The 24833-nt window shown below is 47.6% G+C and overlaps 1 protein-coding gene across 15 annotated transcripts in view; it reads right to left on the bottom strand.

Annotated features, from left to right (window-relative positions):
* The window catches only part of LOC147248034 (neurexin-1a-like), a 286884-nt gene that overhangs the window by 180569 nt on the left and 81482 nt on the right, over positions 1 to 24833 (bottom strand). For 14 of the 15 annotated variants that reach the window (XR_015109327.1, XM_086179713.1, XM_086179714.1 and 11 more), the window contains 3 exons: positions 6028 to 6329; positions 3492 to 3515; positions 2294 to 2455 (listed from right to left, as the gene is read on the bottom strand). Coding sequence is in view for 14 of the 15 variants with exons in the window: in XM_086179713.1 (XP_086035839.1) it covers positions 2294 to 2455; positions 3492 to 3515; positions 6028 to 6329 (488 nt within the window). In the remaining variant the exon portion in view is untranslated. The remainder of the gene's footprint in view (positions 1 to 2293; positions 2456 to 3491; positions 3516 to 6027; positions 6330 to 24833) is intronic. The other variant, XM_086179706.1, reaches the window with a different exon arrangement.

The following is a 24833-nucleotide window of genomic DNA, read 5'->3' as shown; positions in this document are numbered from 1 at the left end:
CAGCGGCCTCTGCTCCAGGGCTGCAGCTGGACGCTACATGATCACGTGCTCGTTCTATCAGCTCTCCATGAGGGCAAATTGTGGTTACAAATGCAAAATCTATCAGCTTGCAGGTGCCCAGTGGATCGCGTTGATGCCCCCACCAAGACAAAATCCAATGTACGCCCGTGCAAAGGAGACAAAATGGATGATGATGATGAAGCAAGCCTGCTTGTTGTGTAAACTGGAAGGTGCATCAGACACAGCTCACTAATTTATCACGCAGCTCCATCACCATTTGTGTCACCATCACGACCAACAAGTTACTATGACAACTAGGTCCAGAAGCTGCACACGGGTGTTGCATCAAGCACTTGGGAGCAAGTCATCAATCGTTGCTCATGGCAGCTGCCGTGGAGTCTGACCTGAGACTGTCTATGTCCTACCTGGCAGACAGAGAACTAGCGATGCCGACGAAGCTGAAACGTTCAACCATTCCACACGGACTCAAGGAACTGGATGGAGATTCATCCCCATGTCCAGAGTAATAAAGCTAACAGCTAAATCCTACCAAAGAGCTAGAAAAGTCTTCAGGATTCAGGATCTACAATCTGATCCAGGTCACCTCCACACGTTCATCACTTGTTCCTTGTAAAATACTCCAACCACATTTCATCTCAATCCATCCATGAGCTGCTGACAAACACCCGGGATCACATAACCTCCTTCGTGGAAGTTATGAAGACTTCATGCATAATGGACGGAGCAGCTCCACCAGATCATGGGTGACCACGCTGCTGTTCCCTTTGTCACCACATCAACAGAGCTGAGGACAAGCGTAACAAGCAGATCTCTATTGAGCAGGACACGGCATGTGGACGTGTTGGTGATTGAGCAGCACTGCCTCACAGGAAGGAAGTCTGCACTTGAGAGAGAGGAAAACTGTCGCACACCAAAGGAGCAGGAGACGACCCAAAGAGAAACAAGGACAGAAATTAAGGGAAGATGGGGAGGAGCTCTCAAAGGTCAAAGATTAAGAATGGATCATTTGGCTTTGGGGGTTTTCTGCTGCACATCTTTGTGTCTCCCTGGTTTCTTCTGACATGAATGCTGCGGGTCAGAATTCCCATTAACTAGCAAATTCAAAATACTGCTGTACAGCTGAAAGTAAAATGAATGAATCATGAAACTTGTAGTGGGGAAATGACCTGCGTCACGTCTGCCAAAGACGCCTGGTGCTTCCAGCCCAGCGCTGCTCCAAATCTCTAGCCAGACTCTTCTCTTCTGTTGTTCCCAAATGGTGGAACCAACTCCCGAACTCTGTGCGTTCTGCTGAGTCCCTTTCTACTTTTAAGAGTCAATTGAAGACTCAATTGTTCAGAGAGCACAGAGGCACTGAACCTGACTCTGCTCCTCTTTGTGGTAGAATCAGTCAGAGGGTCCAAGACCCAGCACTTAGTGACTATGTAGCACCAACTGGGTTGTGTGATGTTGTATGTCTGTTATATATTAAAAAAAATAAAAAAAGGGGGAGGGGGGGCGACACTTCTTCTGCCACTAGATGGCAGTACCTGTGACCAAATCACAAGTGAAGCACTTTTGCGCTTCCTATGGACTTTTCCTTAATTAAGTCTAAATTCTTGCTTGTGTTGTACGTCGCTTTGGACAAAAGTGTCTGCTAAATGAAACTGGAGAATTGGAGAATTGTAGAATTGTCACGTCATCTCAGAGGGACAAAATACTGGCTGTACCCAGCGTGGCATAGCCCAAATACAAACTGATCTCATAGCCCTAATATGTCAAACAGTCAAGTACATTTCTACCACCTATGACAGTACACCGATTATATCTGTCTGTTACTGTACTGCGTATCCCCAAATGAATGTTTGGACACACTGGCATTTAATTCCTGTAAACAGAAATAAAGACGGTGAAAATAGCAGCATGAGTCACTGGCTAAGTGCTCTGAGAACCATCAGTATGGCCATGAATACACCCAGCGGAGGAAAAGGGTTTTTAAGAGCACCAGCGGGCTCATGAAAATTCAGCTGCAGGATTTCAGGATCACCCCTGCACTCTGAAGCTCATCTGACGGAGCTCCATGATTGGGGGGGTAGCTGAGAGGAGTTTACCCCTGGCTGAGCATGTGTGACTGCATTAACTGAAACCAAGTTTGTGTGGGAGAATGCCAGGAAAACTAACTTTAGAAAAGTGTGAAGGATGAGACAGGGTCAGTGTGTGGGTGGCGTGCGGGAGTCCGAAGGTGAAACAACTCATGTTGAGTCCACTGAGCGCTCAGAGGGCTGGTGTTTACCTCCTTCAGGCAGCCCATGAAGTTGTTGCTCACTGGAGAGCCAGGCAAGTCAGCTGTGCTAGGACTCCCTCCGACATAGAAGAAGTCATCAGAGCCGAGCATGGTGTAGTCCTCCTGTGTATATCCTGTGGTGGTCAGGATCCCATCCACTGATATTGTTACCTAGACAACAAAGCACAAGGAAAGGACACGCTACACTCAGACAGCCTATATACCGGGATGCTATTAGTATCCTTCCTCCTGTCTGTGACAGATCTCCCTATATGTTCTTTTTTTCTGAAACCCATTTTCATGTCTGTTTTTAATTGTCTTTTTTCCTTTTTTTATATTTTTATTTTGTCCAGTTTGATTAGTTGCCCCCAAAGGAATGCTATTTTAGTTGGAGGGTTAGTGAACTGGCCAGACTACAGTGTTAGTATTGCCCCTGATGCAACTTAAAAGTAGTTTAGCAGACACAAAAATGGTGTTAGTAGAATGTTCACCAGGTTAGTTCCATTAAATTCTGCATTAGTACAATCAGCAGTTCTAAAAAAAGAAATCAGAACGTGCTGCTGGGTTAGTGAATGAGAACATGCGATGAGAAGCACAACTTTTAGTGCGCAAACATTTGAGGAAAATACACATGCATGCCTTTGTCTTTTCTTTTTGCTGATATGCATACAAAAAGAAAAAGTTCCCAATGTTTGATTTGGATGTGGAATCAGTATGTAGACACTTGCTGAGGCGTCAGATGCATGCAGAAATGTATGGACACTGCAAAACCACAAAAATAGTTAAGAAAGCACCAGAAGAGCACCAAAGACAAACACAGCTCGACAATCATGTGAGTGAGCCAACACGCAGTCCAAGTGCATGCCAGGCAAACACACAACTGGCTGAGCCAAAGAGCATCACGCCAGCCAGGCAGCAACGGGTTCTCATGATTAACCACAGCTTGATGCAAAAGGCTCGAAATGATGCTCCTGAAAGGGTGGACCAAACAGAATTGGACAGGAAACAAGTGAAAAAGAGGGTAAAACCAATGAATGAAGAAATAACTTAAAAAAGGATTCAAAAAGTAAGCAGAAGAGTACCAACCGCAATTTCCCTGTTTTTGTAAATGACGTCTACAGTAAAAAAAGAAAGAAAAGAAACACACGGCATACCCAAACTAAGAAACAATTAGAATGATATCTACCGAACAATGTAGTTTGTTTACCATAGCGTGTCCAATGCCTGAGTGCTTTGTGGAAAAGGGGGGAGAAAGGAAATTAAAAACTGTGAACAGAATAACGATTGTTACTCAAATAATATATGATGGTCAATACTGTTAGTACATTGTTAAACGGCAAAAACCCATAGTGGTTAGTAGAATGGCACATTCCATGAATGATGTTAGTTTGTTTCCAAAGCATGTTAGTAACACAGACAGGAGAAGGGGCAAAATAAGTCTAAGAAGAAAAAGCGGAGATGCTCAACCCTGTGTTCCACATGGTGTTGCTGCACCATGTTGCGTACGTGACCAGACCATTGAGGGGAACCAGTTAACCCATTACCCACAGCAGGTTGTGATCGACAGACATCAAATGGTTCCTGAGAAAGAATGCCTAAAGCACATCACTCGACCCTCCAGAAGTCCCACGTTCAAGACCATTTCTAAATCTTTATTTCTGTTATTGGTAGCAAAATGTCTGCTGATTTTTGGTTTTAGTCTTGAGGCCAATCCAGAGTCTCAGACTTTCCCATGCTCATACGATACTGTACCTTCTCTTGGTCTTACTGATGAACTTTAGGATCACTTTACTGCAATGAGAGAAAGCAAAGAAGACCCTGACACAGAATGAGGAGGATGGCAGCTTCCATTCCCCCAGAGAGCATGCACTCAATATGCTTGGGTTTCCTTCACAATCTGAATGCAGCAGATGCTCTAAGTTTGCCAATAATCAATTTGATGATTATGCAAAAGAAGCAGCTTTGGTGCTGAGGTGAAGTCGCAGGTTTCCCACCAAATGAGCAGGTTGTGTAAATGCTGTTCTTGTAAAACGGTATGTAACGATCCAGTCAAGGATCTTATTTAGGTTCTGATTCTATGTGCCTGACGGGCAAAATGGTTCTAGCTCGGCTTGCTACTGAGGTTAATCCCTCATATTTCCTTTCTGCTCAGTGTAGCATCAGCATCAGCAAGTGTTTCCTGTCCCGGCTGCTGGACCAGCTACCTTACAATGACAAGACACCGTCCTGCTTTCCAGTGCAGAGCAGCTTCGATCCGCATCTGTCTCCTCACACCCGGACCACACAAGGCCAACTTGGCACCTGTCACTGTTTTTCATTGCTTCACATGGTGGTGACCAGCTATTCTGGAGGGACTCGTCTGTAGGGCAGTTGTCTGAATGGGTTGTCTGGAGTTGGTTTTCTGGAAGACTGGTCTGGAGGGATGGTCCAGAAGGGAACTGGAGGGACTCTGAAGGGTTTACTGTTGCTACATGGGTCCTCCAGCAGCAGCTCTGACAGGCCAGCGCAGACATCTTCACAACTGCAGGTGAGGGATGGAGCCCAGTAACTCTTAAAAGAACACACCTGTACTCTTAGACCCTGAGTCATAATTTGTAACAAAAATTAACTTAATCTTGACCGCCACCTTTGGCTCTGAGTGGTTTACCAGGATCTCGTTATGGATGAGCTCCCAGATCACGTTTCCTATCATCCAGATAAATCAGCATCCACAATTACAGTCTTGAGTCAAAAGGAAATGAGCCTCTGCTGCTCAACCTTCTCAACTTCAGGTGGATCTAACAAAGCTCCGAGTCTGAATCAGGTGTGATTGTGCCAATATTTCAGAAGACTTTCCAAGGCCTCTAGCCACCTGTCTGGCTGATATACTCCTCACAGGGTTACTGGCACTGCTGCTTTCTGTGGGTTTCAGGCCCAATTTATTTATACAGCCAGCTTTTAGTTATTATGTTGAGACTCAGAGGGCCTCGGGATAATAAGCAGGCCTGCTGTCATTGGGCAGATTCACTGTGGTGACGGTTACATTCTGACTGATTCAGCATATGTGGACCTGGAACTACTCAGTGGTACAGTTACTGCAGTGAACAATCTGCTAGGTTCAGGGAGGACTCACACCAGAGGGACTGGTTGATGCTCAGCCCTCATTTATTACCAAAAAAAGTGTGACGAGAGGAAACCTTTAATGAGCAGCCGCCCTCGTTAGGGCCCAATAGCAAACCGACAGCGATCCTGTTGGGTTTGTGCTCCTTGTTCAGTTTAGCAGCTACTAGGAAATCCAGTGTTTCTAAATGCTGGTGTTGATACTGCACATGCTTCAGAAGAGAGCTCGTCCATATAGATGTGTGCGCAATAGCCGCGTCTGTTCAGACACTTCAGATGTAGAAGTGAAGCTTGGCCTGTAGTCAAAGCTTGCAACAGACAGATAAGCGCCTTTCCCTTCTTAGTTTGAAAGACATGACAAATACATCTCCACAGGCTAGGACACATTAAGCCATTAAAATGTCTGAATGAGCCTGAATGGTATTTGAAAGCGATGTCTTTCCTTTCTCCCTCAAGCTGAAACCTAATAAAGGTCCTGATCCACGTCTAGATGTCCCTGCTCACTTGTGGTTCTGCTTTATCTCCACCAAGCTTTAATTTTGTAATCCAATTACAATGTCTGGAATGCAATAATATATTGTATGATGGTAATGACTTAAGTGCATTTTATTGACAGGTCTCTGCATCACCCTCTGTACTGTTACCTGACGTAGATTCCTTGTTACTTTGACATCATGCCAATCATTGTCATTAAATTTCCCATTGACTGGCTCCACCAGAGCTTCAAACGCTCCAGACCCCAAATTAATGACGAGTGAGACAGCCCCATTTTTCAGTGCCAGGTTGACGTAGTCTGCCGATTTTCCCGTGTGCAGCATCAGTCCATTCCTCTGAAGGGTTTTGAATGACAGCGTGATTTCATCACTGCTGCTTTGAATCGGGTTCAAGGACAAGTCGTAGCAGAAGAACTCGGATCCTTTGAAGGTTGCAACATACTCTTCTTTTCCTGCCGAGACAAAAAAGAGAAAAGCGTCGCATTAATATCAACGTCTCTTTGAGCAACGACTGGAAAGCTGTCTGAAAAAGTGAGTCAGAATATCTCACAAATGATGGACTAATAAGAAGCACACTAAAACTGAACAGACTTGTTCCTTTGCCATAGAACATGGTGTTGCATGGTTTGGGAACGTTCTGGAATTCCTATGGTTCTGGAGGTCTAGCGCACTGATGTGTGATTTATCATGTTATGAAAGATGAATGAATGATAGCGTTGCTTGTCAGAGAAATCCTCCGCTGATTTGAAACCGCAGACCACAGAGTGATACTCCCCCAAAACGTGTACTTTGCTTTTCAAGTACTAACTTGGACCCTTGAGCTCACTGAGATGTTTTTCTCTCCTTCATCACTTCTTAGTGACTCCAGAATGCAGGAAGAACCAGCCACGTACATTTAGCTTGAAGCTAACGGAGACTGACAGCTAACACCTGCTAAACTGTTCAGAAACCTCTTCTCATAAACCCTCCAGGGCGTCTGGTATAATCCAGGTCTCCTTAATCCTGGCGAATGATCCACGATCCACTCACACTTTGATTTAAATTCAAAATCTAAACCCAGCATGAGCGTGGACAGGCCAAGTGAGCTGGTTCACCTCGGTGTGCCAGCTGGTGCGACCATGAAGGAGTGTCAGTGTGTTCATGTTGTCTTTTTAGTTACTTTTTTAAAATCTCCGATCCAAAAAGTTTTCGTGAACTAAAGACTCCTATCTGAGAGCAACCGAGAGGCAAAGTAGACTTTGAGGGTGACACATCGCTGTAATATGTCAGACGACTGGATTTTAAAGAAGTCGTCAGAATGCCTGTTCCACTGAACTCCACATCACAATAAAAGATGAAAGCACCCTATGAAACACATTCTGCTCCGCATCTGTGTCGATTATATTTAATCCATCCATCCATCCATCCATCCTTGTCTTCCGCTTATTCCTACACATTAAGGGTCGCGGAGGGGGGTGGAGCCTATCCCAGCATCAACGGGCGAGAGGCGGGGTTCACCCTGGACAGGTCGCCAGTCCATCGCAGGGCCAACATCGAGAGACGAACAACCATTCACACTCACATTCATACCTACGGTCAATTTAGAGTCTGGATTAACCTGGTCCCCAATTGATGTCTTTGGACTGTGGAGGAAGCTGGAGAGAGAGAGAGAACCCACGCAGGAACAGGGAGAACATGCAGACTCACACAGAAAGATCCCGTGCCCGAGCCGGGACTCGAACCTGGAACCTTCTTGCTGTGAGGCCACAGTGCTGACCACTGCACCACCGTGCAGCCCTTAATCCATTATCTCCTGCAGATTATGATTATTCAGCGATGCAAAGACTTACACACACATCCCACTGACATTCTGATTAAAACCGAACAATACGACCACTGGCCAACAGTAAACACACACCCGGCTACACCAACGCAGGCGTGCGGCTGTGGTCAGGTGTGTGTCAGGTTTGGGACTTGCTTGTGACTTGTGACCACCAGCAACAGTGTCGAATCACAACAACCACATCAGAGGAGCGAGTCGGCTGGAGGAGTGACCAGACACCGGTGTCCTTCCTCTCTACATCTCTGTGTCAAGGCTCATATTCAGCCTTTTGGTCGGCGCCATCGAAGCAGACAGGGACAATTCAGTCAAAGCGCGGTGATGAGTGTCAGTCACAGGATGGCCACCCCTGATTGCTTGTTTCTCTTTAAGTGGAGCCATCATGAAGACAGTGACCATAACTGATTTAGGAATGTAAAACCCTGGGAAAATGTTTAGTCAGGGCATGAATCAAGGTAAGAACACGCCCCCCACACATGGTTAGGGTTTGGTACTACCTTCTGTTTTTAACCAGGGATCTCTGATCGTCAAACTACTGAAGCAGAAACTTATGGACTCGTCACTCATTACAACAATTCTAAATACATTTGATCAAAGTGGCTCTCGTCAGCAGTTATCCTCAGGTGTGACAGGGGCTCCACCGGGGGAGGAAGCTTCCTGTGAGGTATAAATAATAAGGTGGTGCTGAGCATCAGCGGACGAGACGTTGTGAACACACACTACCAAGTGTTTAAGAACACGTGTAGACAGATAACAAACCAGCGAAGCCCCCGGAGCAGAAAATGAACCACAAAATATATAGAGAGACCTGCAGTTATATACGCTGGCCACGCAAATGCAGCGCTCGCACACACGCACACACACGCACACACACCATAACCTATAAAAGGGGTTGCTGTCCACAACAATTTGTCAGCTCATTGATTCCCCCTTAAAGGCGCTATACTGCACCTCTGGGAAAACTCCACCCGGCTGTAATTGAAGTCGAGCGGATCTCACCGCTCCTTTTTCATCCCCTCAACGTCTGAGCCCCGATCAGTGAGGATGAGAGACCTCGAGCTCTCGGCACTAAACCCAGCCATCCCCTCTCCACCAGCTCAGGGGCCACAGAACGAATAGAGCTAGCAGCTGGGGGTCATTCTCATCACCCCCGTCCACCCACCTGCACTTTACTTCTCCTAATGGAGAATGAATTGTGTGTACAACAGGGGCAGTAAGGAATTTACAACCATGGGGGTTCAGCCCACCAGCACACAGGAGAACAGGGTCTTTACAGCTCTGATGTAATCAGATGGAGGTGTCAGTGAGGCTGAGTGAACAGCAGCTGCCATTCTATACGCAATCGACAAAGCTTCTTCGTCATCATTCTAACTAAACGGAGGGCATCACATGACTTCCACCTGTCCACTTGAACACTTTCAGCCAGGCCAAGAGTCGGGCCAAGCGAGACCTCCAGCCCCATCTGGCCTCTAGAGACTGCCAGCCCATCATCTCACAGCTGCCTCCTTCATCGTCTTTGTACGCTTCCATGTTGGGAGAGGAAGTTTCTCTGCCATCACAATGATTGTCTTTATTTTTGAGCATCCTGCTCTAATTTCAGGAAGTGCTGCCTGAGAGCACCAGATATTAATTCTACCCTCTGGACATGAAACATGTTTTCTTGTTGAAACTGTTTTGCAGTATAGAAACATTCTTTTGTACTTCTCTTATGAGTTATTTGTGTTCATTTGCAGTATTTTGCACCATGAAGTGCTGGGTTTGAGTTTTGAGTTCTGCTTTCAGCACAATCAGAGCTCTAAAAACTACATTTTATCTTTGCTCTTTATCATCATTTTTCCACGTAAGGTTCCCTACCAGGAAGGGATTGGATTCATACATGATGTGAACCGTAGGTCGCAGCACCCAGCCCCAGTGAGGGTTTGTGTGCGTCTTGTGGTGGCGAGGCCCAGCGTGAGGTGAGCGTCCAGAGGAGCAGTGACCAGAAAAGAGGCTTCAAACTCAAATACCGAAGCTTATATTCGAGTTCATTCATGCATGAGAGAGAAGTTACAACCCAGTCATGGAGCATCAGAAGTTCTCTGTTGTTCTGAGGAACTGTCAGGTTTATACATCTCCTCACCTTCACTGGGGAGGGGCATGCAGGTTGGGGTCAAACACAGGTCATGACCAAGGGTTAAAAGACTTCCTGGACTTTTGTGAGGGGGATATTTAGCTTGGGGCCAAATGGTTCCAGTCTCTTGAACCAGCAGAGACAACCATCAATCCGTCACCCAGAAGCCACAAAATGAGTTTTTTAGACTTCTGAACCAGACCGTAGAGTAGACCTGCTGGCACCTGTGGTTTGTCCTTCCACGTCCATTTATAAAGTCAGCATGTGAACACCCTTCCTGACCTTTGATGGAGAAGCACAGAGACGAACAGGTCTAAAATAGTTAAAGCAGGTAATAGATTTCTTATGAACTACCCAGTTCATAGGGTTACCAGGAGCTCACGACTGGTAACCCTACGAACTACCCAGTTCATAGGGTTACCAGGAGCTCACGACTGGTAACCCTACGAACTACCCAGTTCATAGGGTTACCAGGAGCTCACGACTGGTAACCCTACGAACTACCCAGTTCATAGGGTTACCAGGAGCTCACTACTGGTAACCCTACGAACTACCCAGTTCATAGGGTTACCAGGAGCTCACTACTGGTAATCCTACGAACTACCCAGTTCATAGGGTTACCAGGAGCTCACTACTGGTAACCCTACGAACTACCCAGTTCATAGGGTTACCAGGAGCTCACTACTGGTAACCCTACGAACTACCCAGTTCATAGGGTTACCAGGAGCTCACGACTGGTAACTCATCTCATAAAAAGAAAAGAGCACTGAAACAAAATAAAGGAACAAGCAGGCTTCTACAGTCGTCTCTGGAGTATTTGGATTTGGATCCCATCTCTCTTGTCCGTCTCTCCGGTCCGTCTCTCTGGGACACCTCTCCGGTCCGTCTCTCTGGGACACCTCTCTGGTCCGTCTCTCTGGTTCGTCTCTCTGGGACACCTCTCTGGTCTGTCTCCCCAGTCTGTCTCTCTGGTCCGTCTCCCCGGTCCATCTCTCTGGTCCGTCTCCCCGGTATGTCTCTCTGAGACATCTCTCTGGTCCGTCTCTCTGGTCTGTCTCTCTGGTCCGTCTCCCCGATATGTCTCTCTGGTTCGTCTCTCTGGGACACCTCTCTGGTCTGTCTCCCCGGTCTGTCTCTCTGGTCCGTCTCCCCGGTCCATCTCTCTGGGACATCTCTCTGGTCCGTCTCTCTGGTCCGTCTCCCCGGTATGTCTCTCTGAGACATCTCTCTGGTCCGTCTCTCTGGTCCGTCTCCCCGGTATGTCTCTCTGGTCCATCTCTCTGGTCCACAGGTGGTCCTCCCTTCCTGTGTGCCTGCAGGCTCGTCCAGTCTTGTACGGTCACCAGCATGGCCCTGCTGTCCATCTCATGCTGATGGAAGGGACACCATTATTCCCCGATCAGATTCCTTCAACTGGGAGTCTGAGAGTTTGCTGCTGTTTTAACAGACGGAAGCTGACTGAGGTCTTCCAGCCTCCACACATGAACCTGCACACCCTGATTTATGACGCTGCATCTGTCAAACGTACAGCAGCGACTCCTCATCACTCTCTTCCCTCGGACACTAATCTGGCATCTGCTGCTCTATGGCTGCTTTTAAATTAGCCTGCACCCAGGGGCGCACACAGCCCGTCAGCCTGCAGCACCACAACACACTCCAGCAGACCTGGCAGGACATCAGGGAAATTACCTACGAAATAAATGTCAGGGGGAGCTTTGACTTTAATTGCTGTTATTTAAGCCTGTGACATGTCTGACCTGCTGATGTAATGTGTTCATCAGAAGCATCAAATGATTAAATGCACTGTTCTTCACCGCTGCAACCAAGCGATCAAGGACCCAGCACCAGAGAGCAGTGCAGGTTCGGAATCTACAGCTGAACATCAGCATAAACTCAAAAAGGAAAACTTTACACTGTAGCTCACAATGAAAATGGAGCTTGGGTGTCATCATGCAACATTTCATGAAATATTTTAAATTATGTACTTGTCCCTGAAAATTAAAGTCACAATAATCAAGTACAGTACACACAAAATGACTTTTTCTTGCAATGGAAAACACAGCAGTGTCAGGAGCGCCTGGCAGTCCTGGTTCATCCTCTAGCTTGACAGCACTTGGGACTTCTAGTCGGTACTTCTGTGTCTGTTGGTGTCTCACAACATCCCTGAGAGGGGTTGTTAATAATTCTGTCAGCTTCACTCCTCAAGAACTCATCACACACAGGACTGAGCTGCTTTGGTGGCCCCCCTAAGATGTCGGAGGCCATGTTGGGTGTCCTTGGAGCTCATTCCTCCCCTCAGGCTCAGGGGCCCAGACCTGATCTTTCGGAGAATGGACGCTTCCCACTCAGCTCTTATACACAGTTTCCAGAATATTTTGGCTTTTTGATGGTGGCCTGAACAGTTCTAAAAAAAATCTAGTTTCCTTGAAGGTGAGCCGGCAGTCTGCGTTTACACAGAGACATCAGAAATCTCCAAAGTCCTCGGACGGTCCATGATCACTATTGGCTGCGGTGAACTTTTTGTATGAAGAGTTTTTGTTGCACTGACATCTAAGAAGCTTGTTGTTTCAGCCAAATGATGTGAATTCAGTCTGTAGGTTGTGACGTAGCGACCTGAGGAGGGCTGACATCTGTGGCTGGAGCTCAGCACTTCAACAGCTTTGCTCGTCAGCGTCACGCGGTGACATAATTCTTGATTTTGAAAGGTTTGGACCCACTGAAGTCACCAAGGAGACATGGTTGGTCTTCGGGTCACAAGTGACCACATCTGCTTTACTTTCAGGAGGCCTGTGAGGGCGCGTCCTTGTTGATGTTGAAGTATTTTCTCCTATTGTTGGCTATGCATGTTCTATAGCCAACAAAATCATCTATATTGACGAGAACTACCTGAGCGGGATGGATGATGAAAATGATGCTGATGCTGATGCTGTTGCGATGGTGGAGACACCCCCCATTACCCCGGACTCCCCCCCGCACTGCTGCTTCCTGACATCAGGAACAAGCTGAAGCAAGAGGCGCTCACTGTGCAGCGTTTGGGGGTTCAGAGGGAGTTCACAGCTCTGGATCAAGTGCGACGCCTCTGCTGTAGCACCTGTGGGTTTAAGGACTCGATCTGCCATAAATAAAATTGAACATTAAAGCCTCCAATGTGGAGACCAGAGTTGTTTAATCATGAGGCGAGGCTCACCGACTGACACCGGCTTTCACTCCACTCCCATTCACTTTCTTTTCCTTGGCAGCCTATTAAAATGATACACAAGCTAGCAGCTGGCAGCCTATTAAATTGATAGGAAGTTAGCATCATGAAGTCGGCCTAAGCCTCTTACGCCCTGACGGAGAAGAGTTCTGAAGTGCTGCTTTCTTCAAAACTCATTTTATTATGTGATTATCAAACCATTCAAACTGCCTTCTGCTTGTAAAGTCATCACTTCAAACTCACTGCTTGCCGTGTGTCACGTTCTTCCCTGCTTCATTGTGTAATGAAGATCAATCTGTGATGAAGTCAGAGGGACGTACTCGCGATGACTCGAACCGATGTAAATACGCTGGAGCGAGCAAACATGCTCACGCTACAGTGGGAGAGCCTTGACAAGCTGAATGTTATAGTTTGTACTCCCGTTCACGTTCAGCTCAGACATGACCCAGAGGTGGAGTGAGACAGGCGGCACATGCAGACGGGTGAGAGCGCTGTCAGACGCCACGCTGCGCAACGACGCACAGTGTCGTTTGGTTTCACAGTGTGATGGATGTCTGGCTGTGCTCACGGAGAGACTCCTCCCCCAGCATCACGCCACAGAAGCACTTCTTCTGTGGTAAATTTACTCTTAATTGACTTCACCACTCAGCTTGTCACCGAGGTGGAGCGAGGCCTCAATTAGGAGCTCGAACATGCGGCTCATTTCCTTAGAGCTGACAGTGCCTCGGAGTAGATGTGGTAGAGAGAGAGGGGGGGGGAGAGAGAGGGAGAGAGAGAGAGGGAGGGAGAGAGAGAGGGAGAGAGAGGGAGGGAGAGGGAGGGAGAGAGAGGGAGGGAGGGAGAGGGAGGGAGAGAGAGAGGGGGAGGGAGGGGGAGGGAGAGGGAGGGAGAGAGAGAGGGGGAGAGAGGGAGAGAGGGGGAGAGAGGGAGGGAGAGAGAGGGAGGGAGAGAGAGGGAGGGAGGGAGAGGGAGGGAGAGAGAGAGAGGGAGGGAGGGGGAGAGGGGAAGGGAGAGAGAGGGAGGGAGAGAGAGAGGGGGAGAGAGGGAGAGAGGGGGAGAGAGGGAGGGAGAGAGAGAGAGGGAGGGAGGGAGAGAGGGGGAGAGAGGGAGGGAGAGAGAGGGAGAGAGAGGGAGGGAGGGAGAGGGAGGGAGAGAGAGAGGGGGAGAGAGGGAGAGAGGGGGAGAGAGGGAGGGAGAGAGAGGGAGGGAGAGAGGGAGGGAGGGAGAGGGAGGGAGAGAGAGAGAGGGAGGGAGGGAGGGAGAGAGAGGGAGAGAGAGGGAGGGAGAGAGAGAGAGGGAGGGAGGGAGAGAGGGGGAGAGAGGGAGGGAGAGAGAGGGAGGGAGAGAGGGAGGGAGGGAGAGGGAGGGAGAGAGAGAGAGGGAGGGAGGGAGGGAGAGAGAGGGAGAGAGGGAGAGATTACTTACTTTTAAGAGACAATTGAAGACTCAATTGTTCAGAGAGCACCGAGGCACTGAACCTGACTCTGCTCCTCTTTGGGGTAGAATCAGTCAGAGGGTCCCAGACCCAGCACTTAGTGACCATGTAGCACTAACTGTGTTGGGTGATGTTGTATGTCTGTTATATTAAAAAAAAAAAAAAAAAAAAAAAAAAGGGAGGGGGGGGTGACACTTCTTCTGCCACTAGATGGCAGTACCTGTGACCAAATCACAACTGAAGCACTTTTGTGCTACTATGGGTTTCTCCTTAATTAAGTCTGAATTCTTGCTTGTGTTGTACGTCGCTTTGGACAAAAGCGTCTGCTAAATGAAATTGGAGAATTGGAGAATTGTAGATTTTTTTTATTTTTAAAGTCTTTTTAATTCAACTCAGTCAAATCTTTTACACTACAATAAAAAAGAACAAATACACACACACACACACACACACACGTCATTTTCAAAAAATCACATTCACCTCGTCTTCTCTCACCCCATCTTCTTAGATTTTTAAGTCCACTTCCAAACAGTTGATCTTCCCACACAGACCTCCTCTAAAGATCCCAAATCCTCCATCAGACTAAAATAGTTGAAGTCAAGACTCCGCCTGCTCTTCATCACTCTGAGGACAATCAGTCTCACATCGCAGTCCCAAGACCCTTCCAACTTCCTCCTCCTGCTCAGGTACACCGCCATTTTGGCCTGCCCTAGGAGGAAGTTGAGGAGGTCACACTGTGCTTTCTTTTTTTGATTCTATCTGACACCTCGGATGAACACGTGTTTGGTAAAAACCACATCAAACACACAGAAGAGCTTCTTTAGAGAGACAAGAAGAACCTGCAGCCTGTTGCATTCTAGAAAACAATGAAAGACCGTTTCTCTAAGAGGGCAAAAAGGACACTTCTCATCCACAGTGGGATTTAAGATGGACACAAAGGCATTGACAGCCACTGCCCCATGCAGGACTCTCCACTGTGGTCCCCCACTCTCTTGGTTACTGGCGGTTTGTAGAGTGTCCCCCATGAAGGCTCCACTCCTGGATTTAAACCCAGATGTGCTCTCCATGGAGTGTCAGCGTGACCTTTCAACTTCTCCTTGTTTGTAACTTTCACCAACAGTTTATACACACTTTTCCTGTAGCAACAGAGAGGTGTGTGACATCTGACACACCCTGTTCTAAAACCAGCCAGAACTCTCCTTGAGATCCAGACAGACCCTCCTCAGGAAAAGGTCCAGAGTCACTTTGGTTTGAAAGATTGTGTGACTGGGAGATAAAACGCTCAAGTTCCTCAGAGGAGAACTGGTTCCTCCAGATCTTTAACATGTTCTGGATGAGCCTCACTGAAGTGACCCCCACAGCAGCAGACAGAGCAGAGGCATCCTCCAGTTGAGCCCCAGCTCCATCACCTGTCCGAGAGTGGCGATGTGAGCCTTCAGAACTTTTCTGCAACAGAGGGGCCAAAGTCCGACTCACATCGAAGCGAGTTCCAAAAACAATGGGTTCTTGCAGAAACCAGAACAATGAACTGCAAGTTTTAGTCCTCTCCTTTTTGAAAAGTCTCCAGATTTTTAAAAAAGACTCTGCTGGAAGTCTGGAAAAGTCTTTAGGTTCTGTTTTCCAAGGTCCATTAAGAACAGTGATTCCTGCAATCCCAATCCCCAACACTGAGCCAGGACAGCCCGAGCCAGCGGCCTCCACACCAGGTCTGAGGGTCCAGTCAGTAACCTTTGGATGAACTGCAGTCGAAAAGCTGCCCCCCTGCTAGCCAGGTGTACGAGACCCTGCCCCCCCCTCCTCTTTAGGGAGGAAGAGGACACTCTGTGGGATCCAGTGGAGACGGTCCCAGAAACAGTCTACAATTAGTGCTTGGATTTTGGCCAGCAGAGTGACTGGGGGGTCCACACAGGAGAGCCGATGCCACAACATGGAAGGAGCCAGATTGTTGATTATTAAAACACCACCTCTAAAAGACATTTTTGGAAAAAAAACACTTCCACTTTTTAAGTCTCCCCTCCACCTTCTCTAAAACATTGTACCAAGCCTTCCCAGCAGTATCCTGATCACCCAAGGAAACACCCAGGTACTTGATCCCTCCTTCCCTCCAAATGAGCCCCCAGTTAGTTTGACCTCCTGCAGCTCATCTCCCACCCCCAGAGCAGACAGTTTAAAAACTGAGCTCCTGTTGGGAACATTCAAACCAGAAAGGCCCACTCTTAGTTTGTGGAGGAGAGGCTCAATTGCTAGGGAGTACAGCATCCCTGAGGGAGGGCAGCCCTGCCTGACACCCCTCTTCACGTTAAAGGAGCGCTCAAACCACCATTCATTTTAACAACACTCTCATGTCTCCATACAAGGCTTGAATCTTAGCAATAAGACCTGAGCCGAACCCAGAACCTTCCAGCGTTTGCCAGAGATAACCATGTTCCTCCCTATCAAATGCTTTCTCTTGGTCTAAAGAAACAAGACCAAGTTTAGCACCCAATAAACTGGAGAGGCTCAAAACATCACGAATTGAGTGAACGTTGTCTGTGATTAGCCTGCCTGGTACACAGCAGGTCTGGTCCACATGGATCACCTGCTCCACCACCTTCCTCGGCCTATTGGCTAAGACCTTGGAGAGAAGTTTGTAATCGGTACAGAGAAGGGCCACCGGTCGCCAGTTTTTCAGGTTCTGCAGATCCCCCTTTTTTTGGCAGTAGAGTGAGTACAGCTCTCCTGCAACTCAGGGACAACGGTCCCCTCAGCAGGTTCCCCTCCCTGAGAACATCCAGTAGGTCCTCCTCAATTACCGGCCAGAAGGCTTTATAAAAGTCAGCTGGCAGGCTGTCTATGCCTGGTGCTTTCCCAGGCCTCAGGCTCTGCAGCGCCTCCAACAGTTCCTTCCCAGAAACATCAGCCTCCGAATATCTGTTGGTATCAGCTGACACCTTTGGCAGACCACAGGGAAAAGAGAGCAATTTATTTGGTTTCTCTGTGTAACCACAACGAAACAACTCCTGGTAGAGGCTTGCTGCGTACGGACACATCTCTGCCGAGTCTCGGAGCAGCTGCCCATCATTCAGTGCTGTCAAACAAACTGTCCTGTCCCCGGGACTGAGACATTTCTTCTTTTGTTGCCTTTTTGGCTCTGCTGCTGCTCCGTCCAGTCTCTAGTTTCCTTTTAGATGCAAGTTTGAACAAATCCTCCTCCTCTCCTTCCTCTAACTCTGCTGCCACCCTGGCTGTCTGTCCCACCAACCCACCAACCCACTCAACCCCCCATCTCCACCTCCCCACTATCGGGATTATTCACACCATTCACCCTCCACCTGTAGGTTGTGTGTCACCTGTGGATCCATCACGCTGTCCGCTGCACCCTGCGTGTCTGTGGCTCCAGTCTGTGAGTGTCTGGTGGCTTCTCCAAACGGGATCCGCTGATGCTGGCCTCACCGACTCAGCACCACTGGTCCAAATCAACGGCCCATCGACCCCAGCTGCCCCAGCTCCACCAACCGTGGCATCACCAGCGGCAGCTACCGCCGCACTGCAGACCACAGCATCCCGCTCTGGGCACACACGAATGAGATGTCCCTCTATCTCCCATCTAAAACACTTGATATTTCCAGAACGTGCACAGTAGCATGAGATTTAGTTCCTCAGGACTCTGAAGAACCATCACACCTGTCCTCTGAACAACACCACGTGTTTCAGGTGAGGAGATTTACAACTCAGCAGGATCAGTTTGATGGGAGCGAGCAGCTGACCGTGTCGGCAGCTCCTTCTCTAAAGCCTCATTTTGTATGAATGGAGGGACGGTGGAGATGATGACCCTTCTGGCTCCCTGAATCCCCACCCCACTCTGCACCATCTGATCCACCTTCTCAACTCTGTCCAAAAAGAAGATCACCACCGTGCTGTTCATTCTGGAGGCCGACTTCACACTGTCATAGCCGGCTACCTGACCTACGGCCAGCCCGCACTCCTCCACCGAGCAGCTCACTGTCACACCATCTTGATGGCACGGCAAGCCAGCAGACATGTTGGTGTTTCCACTCCCCACAGCCCGGAAAAACCCACAGACCCCAGCAGTAAACGAAACTAAACTAAATATATAAATCAAGTAGGAAAAAGAGCATAGAAATATAGAAATTTAGGAAGAAACTTCCACCTCAATCACACTCTCTCACGCTCACACACCCGCTCAGAGAGAGAGAGAGAATTGAATTGAATTTTCAAAAACCTTTATAACAAAAAAGTGTATCATAGCACCATTCTTAAGCATAAAAAAATAGAAACAAAAATATAATCACACTACTAGAAATGTGTTCATTTGATCCATGCATTTTCAATTGAACATGAAGCTCCATTCAAACACCAAATACTCTCAATCATATCTCAGTGCTCAGTTGCATGGTAGAAGTGGATGTCTATGAGTGTTCTAGATTTAACCAGAGCAGCGAAGACATAGCAGCATCCTGAATCGCGCCATTATCATGAAAGGTATCACTGCAATTGAGGATGGATAGCCCATGTAGAACATTGCTAAGTTTGAGCATAAAAGGCTCTATGGCCAAGCTGTAGAGAATGCCTGGCAAAGAACATCCTTGCCCCCTCAACACCTAAAAGAAGCACATAAGCCACTGTTGATTTTAAGCATATTTTCCATGTCATTATACAGTAACTTCATTTATCTCTTTGAACATTTATCTATCATTTATCTCTTTTATTTAAACTATCATTTATCTCTTTTATTTATCTCTTTGAACAGAGGAGGTGGACTGCGACATTTCCTTTCTCCTATTTACAACCAAGTCCTTTCAAAGCTTCCCCAAAGAGCTCAGCTGAAAGACCCATGTGGAACGGCTGCTGCCAGCACAGCCCATTAGCATCTGAGTGGTCGGTGAAACTCCCTAACGACCACCCCTGAAACTCCCTGACACCGCACAACGACTGTCGTTTAGGGAGGCCAGGTGAGTCTCGGGAGGGTCGTTTCCACCACAATAGCACTGACCACTCCCACATAGGTTTATAAGCTGGAGTTTCCACACTCTTCACTAGAACTGAAGAAGCCTCTCGGATGAGAGGTGAAACGTCTTCAAGATAAACTTACGTCCAGTTGACCAGATTTTACTTCGCTTCGATCTACGATGACCTGGATGAATGAGAACCTACACAGACAACTTCATTTATCAATAAAAGCTGTGTCAAAGCCAGAAGCACTGAGTGTCTTCCAGAGATAGACATGCTCAACACCATCAAATGCCTTCTCTTGATCAACGGAAATAAAAGCTGTTTTTAAACCAAAGACCTTGGACGCATCTAACATCTCGAACCAAAGATATAGTGTCAAAGACTGACCTGCCAGGAACACAACAGGACTGATAAGGATGAATAATTTCTTCCAACACTTCCCCAACCGGGGGGCAAGTACTTTGGAGAGCAACTTGTATTCAGAAGCAAGCAAAGACACTGGACGCCATGACCTTACATGGCTGAGATCCCCTTCTTTGGGGAGAAGGGTAAGGACAGGACTCTGCAGCAGCTCACTGGTAGCACCCCCACTTAAACTGTCATTGAGCACCTCAAGCAGATCTTCCTTCAAGTCAGGCCAAAAGTTCTTGTAGAATTCCACTGGAATTCCATCCAAACCAGGTGCCCTGTTGCTCTCGGTGCTTTGGAGTGCCTCCTCAAGGGTTGTCACCCCACAGGGTTGCTTGTTTGAGTGACCTGAGACTGGTGGAAGCCCCTCAAAGAAACATTTCTCAGCCACCAGGTTTTCTTTATACTTGCAAGTATAAAGTTTAGAATAAAATCTGAAGGCCCTTTTACGAATTTCAGTTGAATCAGACAACAAGTCACAAGCCTCAGTTTTTAAAGTGTGAATAATGTGCCTTTGTACATTCTTTTTCTCAAGATTAAAAAAGTATTTAGAAGGCGTGTCCATCTCATTCACGCTCTGATAGTGTGATTGAGCCAAAGCCCCTGGTGCCCTTGGTCCCAGCAGGTCAGCCAGTTTAGTTTTCTTTGGAAACAACTTGTCTAGTAGGTCTGGGTTATTGGAAGACTGAGCTAAAGTCTGAAAATTCAAGATATCTTAAGTTTTCATATCCTGTACTGTATCTCTAGTGACATTGTAAGTAGACTGTTGACATAGTTGGCGGCACGGTGGTGCAGTGGTTAGTGCTGTGGCCTCACAGCAAGAAGGTTCCACGTTCGAGTCCCGGCTCGGGCGTGGGATCTTTCTGTGTGAGTCTCCATGTTCTACCTGTGCCTGTGTGGGTTCTTTCTGGTACTCCGGCTTCCTCCACAGTCCAAAGAAATCAAGAGGGGACCAGGTTAATCCAGACTCTAAATTGACCGTAGGCGTTGGCATGTAAATGAGTCCATGTATACTGAGACACATCCCCATGCATTCCCCTCCTGACATCACATGGATCACGGGTCTCCATGAACTGGGTTAGGTTTTTACGTGAGGCCATGTGAAGCTCTGGGTGATTCCTATCAATGTTTGTCTCAGTCCAGTTAAAGCACCGCCCAGAAACACGCACTCATCTCTCCTAGAGTGGCATCCAACGTATCCAAAAAACACCTTCTATGCAACGCAGACATTGGCGCATAAACACATGCAGAGATGAAAACAGAATTCTCAAGAAGGACCTTTACTTTTAAAATTCTACCTTTCAGGATTTCCTCGACTGTGCATGAGTGGGCAGTAAACCTGTTGGAAATAAGATGGCCCCACCCCCAGAAAGGGATGTGCTGTGACTTAAAATGACGAACCCACCCCGTTCTTTTTCCCAGTCAGCTGCATTCTTCTCATCCGTGTCAGTTTCCTGCAGGAGCAACACGTCTACCTGGTTTTGCTTCACAATCTCAAAAAGTTGTGCCCTCTTTTGACACTCTTGCTTCATTTAGATTGAGAGTTCTCATGATGAGATTACTCAGAAGAGAGAAAGGGAAAACCACACTACAAAGGGCACCATGCAACATTCCTCCAGGCCATGTCATCGCCACCGCTGGTCACTAAAACGCTGGTCTTCGTAAGGAACTTTCTTAGTCAGTAGACTTCTCTGTTTGTAAGTTCATGTTCAGCCATAAACATCTTGTGCATTTATCAAATTTATCAAGATCAGGAAAGTAATGGGCAACTTGAATGTTTCTTAGGTTTTTGTTAACCCGGAGAAAAAGTTTTATTTCACTGACACCGTAACCAGTAGACCAGTTGACTGCATGGAGGAAGATGCGCCTGCCTGTGAGCAGACGGGAGCACCTGAGTCGCTCTCATAACCAGTGTCATGACCTGCGTCTGTCTCACCTGTGTTCATCCCTACTTCCTTGGAGGGCTTTAATTCCAGGCTTTTCTTTCTCTTTAAGAGCATTTTATAAAACCTGATCAGCAGCTGTGCCAACAGAACCTGCAGTTTCTACAAGAAATTAAAGAATAAACACATTTCCTGAGAAAAAAGAAGTTAGAAGATAGAGTTCATGCTCACAGGCCACGGCGGACCCAACTCACGCTCACCACAACCACTCCCTCCACTCACTCCCAGCATGCACCCTGACAGAGAGAGAGAGAGAGAGAGAGAGAGAGAGAGAGAGAGAGAGAGAGAGAGAGAGAGAGAGAGAGAGACTTGTGCAGACTTGACAGCTGCAAGTCTTGATCCTGGGGGCCCCTCGATTCCTCTGGGGTACATACAGGCAGTATATACAGAGTATATACACAGTGCAGTACATACAGTGTATACACAATACATACACATGTATATGCAGTACATATACCATATATACACAGTATATACACGTGTATGCACAGTAAATAGTAAATATTGATTGCACAGCATCACGTGTAGATCAATGACATCATCCATCCGACCTTCACTTTCACACAGTTTTGTCTGCAGCAAAAACTCCTGCTAAACTGTGTTACCATGGCGATGCCAAGCCCTAGATGTTATGTTATCATTCATCAGTCACTTCAAGCTTCTCCTCATACCACTCACACATGGATTTTTTGATTCATGCTCTTAACACACATCCAGCTGACACACCACATCAGCGAATGAATTCTTTGGTTATGCTGCAGTACAAATCGGCCTGCTGCCGCCACTCACCCCAAACTGTCCCACGCTACAACCGCAGAGAAGCTCCGTTCCACATGGCACCTTCCTTGAGGTCACGTGATATACCGCCTTCGTAGACTGTACTGAACACACATTTTCACAGGACTGAGTCCAGTCCTGCTGACTGTGGACACAGATGGCACATCAGGCTGCGCAATGAGAGCGGACGTGTGGTTGCTCTCAAACGCCACATCCTGCTCCTGTCCCCTCATGATGCTTTTAAGGTATTTGACAGCACTGAAAACACAATTATGCAGAACAAGCTGCGTCCTTGTGAATCACTATTTACATCACAGTTACATAATTTTCTAATAAAATTAGTTCAATGAGTGTATGTGAGAGCCAAATTCTACTTGAGTAGCGACACTTCCAGCTCCAATTCCTTATCACAAGAACATTTTTGTGGAGGGAATTTAACCAATTACTCCTCTAAAAGCTGCAGACTTGATGACCCCAGCAGGAGAAGAGGAAGTCCTCTCTTGACCGTAAGGAGCAGAAGCTTTCTATCTTGTGTGGAGACAAAGAGAACCGGGATAGTGGAACCTCTTCAGTTCTCCATGTAGCACAAGCCAACAAGAGGCCAGCCACTGTGACAGGACAGCCAAGTCAAAGGAAACCCAGACACACAAGAACTCTCGGCTGTCAAATACGCACGTGAACACTCCTGCACTCAGGCCAACAAACACTGCATGAATGCATCCACTGAACAGCAGCCTTGGAGCTCTCATTTGCTCTCAGCCCATTACAGAATCACAACAGCATTACAGTGAAGAGGCAGTGTAATGTGCTGAATACTAATCTGCCAAGCCCAATCCTTCTCCAGCCAGTAAATCCGCAGGATAATAATGTAAGCCTTGGGGAGATGGGAGGTGGGATGATCATCAAAAACCTCATCAAAAGAGAAGCTTTTTGATATTAGCGTGTAGTTCTTTACTTAACCATACATGTATTAAAAAGGATGATAAACATTCCCCTCCATCAACACTCATTCATCCAGCAGTGTGATGAGGCTGATTATTTACGATGTGCATGAGAAGGTACGTAGTAATGTTTGATAGCTGCTCTCTTGTTTTAAATGTGCTGCTGCTGCTGATGAGTCTCTGCTCCAAGCATCTTAACAAGCTGCTCAGTTTGGCTGTGACCTTGTCAAGGTTGCAGGCTCAGACCTGGAGAGATCGCCAGCAGCAAAGGTTACCATCCATTTGTCCCAAACACACACACACACACACTCTAACTGCAAAGGACTGACGTTTGGCAGATGTCTCATTTGGACCACAGACATGGAGACACTTCTCAGACCAGAGCCAATCAAAAGGCACTGAGGCATGTCACTGCAGAGAAATAATTCATGTGCTGATTCCAGGGCAGAGCGCTCTTGTCTCCCTGACTCACAGCTCAGGGGTCCCTCTATGTGGATCACAGCATGATGCAGGTGAGCCGGCACATTGGACGGGACCCTTACTCACCCTCCCTCAGAGCTCAGGCAATGAATGCTGCATGTTACCATGGCACTTCATTCTGTGTGACTTGATCCTCCAAGGTTTAGAAATCACCCACATTTGGGTGGTGTTAATTTCTGGCACTGCTGTCCAATAAAATGACACTCATTGTGTCAGAAGGCTTCTGAAGGATGCTGAAGGTTCCTGCAAGCTCCAGGAGGCTCCTGGAGGCTCTGGCAGGTTACTGGAGTCTCCTTGAAGCTTCAGCAGGCTCCTGAAAGCTCCTGGTGGTTCCAGCAGGCTCCTGGAGGCTCTATAAAGCCTGTGACATCCCTGCGCTGTCACCTCCTTCTCCCTCGCCTGCCTCCACCGGCCCCCAGGAGCCAACCCTGCACCCTGATTGGCCTCCTCCCCAGCCAATCCAGTCAGCTAGTGGCACCCGGGAGGAGTCAAAAGGAGAGCAGGGCCAGATGTCTGTGGCAACTCTGCACGGTGGCGGACGTCGTCCCTCGCGTGGCTTCATTAAGCAATAAAGCAGCAGCTTAGCGTGATCTGTGTGATCCTGGGTTTGGGTTTGTGTGGTGTGGCGGTTGAGGCGAGGCTGGTAAGCCCCTCCCGTTCGTTTTGGTTTTGTTTACACTTTTGTTTCCTTTCTGTGTTGCCCTGAGTGGCTGGTCGCTCCGGTGGAGTTGTTTTTATTTTCCTGTGGTTAGCTCCGGGTTTTCATTTAGCGGGTTTTGGCCCTGCATGGCCGCAGTTGCTTTCATTGTCTTTTGCCCTGACAACGCATGTGGTGTGTACCATTGACATCCGGAAATAAAACTGCCCCGCTATAACAGCACCGCATCCTAAATG

Source organism: Aulostomus chinensis, chromosome 16 (genome assembly GCF_037954235.1).
Source record: "Aulostomus chinensis isolate RoL2024-O1b breed Wild chromosome 16, RoL_Achi_v1.0, whole genome shotgun sequence".
In the NCBI taxonomy this organism is placed as follows: domain Eukaryota; kingdom Metazoa; phylum Chordata; class Actinopteri; order Syngnathiformes; family Aulostomidae; genus Aulostomus; species Aulostomus chinensis.
Note: the sequence above shows the minus strand (reverse complement) of the source record. Positions and strands in the feature narration are given on the sequence as shown.